Source organism: Pteropus alecto, unplaced genomic scaffold (genome assembly GCF_000325575.1).
Source record: "Pteropus alecto unplaced genomic scaffold, ASM32557v1 scaffold137, whole genome shotgun sequence".
NCBI classification, from domain to species: domain Eukaryota; kingdom Metazoa; phylum Chordata; class Mammalia; order Chiroptera; family Pteropodidae; genus Pteropus; species Pteropus alecto.
This window is the reverse complement of record NW_006440135.1, coordinates 1,234,098-1,237,415: the sequence shown is the minus strand read 5'-3', so window position 1 is coordinate 1,237,415 and position 3,318 is coordinate 1,234,098. Positions and strand designations below refer to the sequence as shown.

Below are 3,318 nucleotides of genomic sequence, written 5' to 3'. Positions count from 1 at the left end.
TACCAAGTAAAGGCTAAAGTGTCTGGATCTGTATAGTCACCTTCCAAATGTCCCAAGTGCTTTCAGTTCTATTTCCTATGCCTGGTTCCGTCTTAAAACTTAATATGTTTCAAAAATATAAAAACAAAATACAATCATACTTACCAAGCAATTAAAAAACCAGACTTTAGTTTTAAATACTCCCTTAGGCCTCATTAGAGGTGAAATGGTAGGGATACACTCAAATTTGCTTCAGCTGTAATATTCTGAAAAATCTGCTCTCCCTTGCAACTTCTACAAGGCTGACAAGCTTAAACACCTACTGTTATAAGACTTCTCGCAACCCTGAATTATCCATGATTAATGACCAATAATCATGCAAGTTACCACCTTACCAAATCACCAATATTGAATTCTGCATGCCATTATTTATAATTGCTTAATTTTCATTTTCAAATATAAATAAGCAGTCTAGATATAACTCGAGGGAATATTTCCTTATGTGCCTTCTAGGTTGAATTTCTAATAGTTAAATTGTAAATTTATTATAACAAGACTAAAATTCTACTCTAATGATGATGTGAAAGCTGTTAATCTTAAGAAAAAATATATTTAAGGACTTCCTAATATTTAAATAGAAAAACAAACTGCCTGTTAAAGTAAAAAATATTTCTTATACGGCTTTAAGATCAACTTTTTTAAGCCAACAAATGTTTATTAAAATCTGTGTAGATTTTAACATCAAACAAAATAATCTCAAAGAACTATATTTAATTTTTAGTTACACAATTCAAATTCAGCTCAAACATCTTTAAAGTCTGAATAGAAACTTGTATCTTCTGAGGATCAATTAAAAGCACCACTGTCACCTTTACACCTCAAAAATTCTTAAGGGAAAAGAAAACTCTGTAAAAACATACAGCATCTACGATAAATCACCTTCAATCCAGACATTAAAAAGAACAGAATGACAATGAGGCGAGTTCTCTACAAACAACTGTCAAAACAAGACTTTCATAAGAACGCTATAGGATAATTCCTTCAAGTTGAGTCTATAAAAAGTAAGAAAAAAATGAAAACTGCCGAAGTTGTAAGTCCCATACTTAATATTCCTAGAAAACAGAGTGCCCAAAACCACTTTCCTAAATTTTATTCCACCATGCACTAAAGGTTAGGAAGAATATTATGTGATCCATTTCTGCATTTTGGGCAACACAGAAAATCAGCAGACATCTTGCTAAATTTCCGCTTTACCCTATGTCTGATGGAATACAATAAAACTGCCATGCAGCTGTCACCAGTAAAGGAAAAATCTGAGTATTAGGAACCCAAATTATACAATATGCCTTTCGCAACCTTCAGTTGTGTGTTCAGAAAATTAAAGCAAACAATAATGTGAAGAAAATGACTGGCTGTGATTAGACAGTGATTCACTTTTATTCTTCAACTACATACGACCTCAGCTGAATGCTGAACTTAGCCATTCATCACTCCTTCAAAACGTGTATGCTGCACACATCTGTGATATGGACACAAACTCCAAACGGCCAATGAAAAGCAGAAAAGCAAGCAAATCTCGAGCCCATGATGAATGGAAACCTGAACCTGGTTTGCAATCACTAAAAGACGGCCAACAAAGAAAGACAACAGCACAGACCGGAGTAGCCAAAACCTCCAGCAGTTTCAGAAAATGCCGGTTAAATTCACCTTTTATAGCAGTCATTTAAAACAAATTTGGGGGCGGGGTTGTGACAACTTTCAACGCCTCAAAGCTGATCACCTGACATGTGAACCTGTAACAATGTATTTGAACGGCTCCCCAAGGCCTGGCGCCCCTAAGTTTGTGCTTGAGTGCTCCAGGCATTTTACAAGACGGACTATGCTGTCCGCGTCTGGGGTCGTCTTTGGGCAACTGAGACCTGGAGTGGGCCATGAGAAACAGGTAACCTACGGAATAGGTAAAGAAAGGGTTAGCATGGAGGTCAGGAGTATGCTGGGGCGCTGGAGACAGTGGAGACAAAATCAGCTGGAGCAGTGTTGGTGAACCTTCGTTGGGTTGTCTGTCATTTTTCTGAAAGTAGAGAAGTCTCGCCAATAGTTGTGACATGAGAAAACAAGGGTTTAAATGGAAATAGAAGTGGTAACATCAGGGAAGGAAAGAGGCTGGATCAGGTAGGAAAAATTAACTGAACTCAGTAACTGAACTACAGAGAACTGCCATCCTACACGAAACCTGCACACCGTAAAGTAGTGTCGCTAAAAAGCACTGGACGAGAGAACCTGAGGATGTCTGGGAAGGGCATTCAGGTTCTTTCAAGAAAATAGCATATATATTACCAAAAATACATTCAAGTGACAAAGATTAAAATCCCAAAGAAACATCCAATGGCATGAGGCCTTGTACCTACCAACTCAGGGGTTGTGGAACTTCAACTTTCTGACCGTCCACCTCCAGGTCTTCCAATTCCTTGAAATACTTGTTCTTTAAGCAATGGAGAATCTCTTTCGCGTGGCTATTAAAAAATAAGCACGTTTCAAACCACCTTCGCATGGAGAGAAGACATTCTTTAATCGCTGCCTTTTTACTCTAGTCCAAGTCTAAACAAGTCATTGCTAAATCACTAAAGAATGAGAAACTAAATGCGATAGCGCTGCATTCCTTTTCTCCTAAATATTTCTACAGTCCTATTTTCACCCGCAGCTCATCTTGGAAAGATTTAACTACAAACGCACATAAAAAAAGAAAAGACTGCAAGCTTTAGGCAAACTGGATAATGTCACAAATTGTCATGTGTTCCAAAGCGTAGGTGTCCTCAGCTCAGACGAATTCCCCAGGGGTCAACCCTTCTTCAGACTGCGTTTTTATTTTAGTCGAGCCCCCCTGTCGCAATGCCTCCTCCACCTATTCCAGCGGACCCTGCGCTCGCTCCTCGACGCTTCCGGTCTCGGAGCCGCGCCGCGGACAAGCAGCAGTTCTCCAGCACTGTGACACCTCGGAAAAACATCCTCGTTTTTAAATTTAACCTCGGACGTCCTAACCCCAAAACTCTCAAAGAAATGAAAGCACGGACCCCTACCTTTTGTAACCAGTAATTCTTAAGGTGGCCGGGAGGGGCTCCCTGAGCGCTTCCATGAACTGGTCCCACTCGCCCTCCGGCACGATCTTCAGCTCCTGGTAGTAGTGCTCGAAGAGCTTGTTCTCTTTGACGATTTCGGGGTACCCGCCTTCCCAGCCCTGAGGAACGAAAGGGGCGTCTACCTAGGGCCCGAGGAGCTGCCCCTCGCCACCTACCCCCACCCCCCGGGCCCCGGGGTCGGAGAAGCCCGCGAGCCCCGGCC

The 3,318-nt window shown here is 41.1% G+C and overlaps 1 protein-coding gene across 1 annotated transcript in view; it reads right to left on the bottom strand.

Moving 5' to 3' along the window:
• The window catches only part of NSUN2 (NOP2/Sun RNA methyltransferase family member 2), a gene marked incomplete at its 5' end in the record, with an annotated part of 27,869 nt that extends 24,631 nt beyond the window's left edge, over positions 1-3,238 (bottom strand). Inside the window, 2 exons of the mRNA XM_006917158.2 lie at positions 2,388-2,492; positions 3,057-3,238. Coding sequence (XP_006917220.2) covers positions 2,388-2,492; positions 3,057-3,238 — 287 coding nt within the window. The remainder of the gene's footprint in view (positions 1-2,387; positions 2,493-3,056) is intronic.
• Positions 3,239-3,318: the final 80 nt, after the last annotated feature.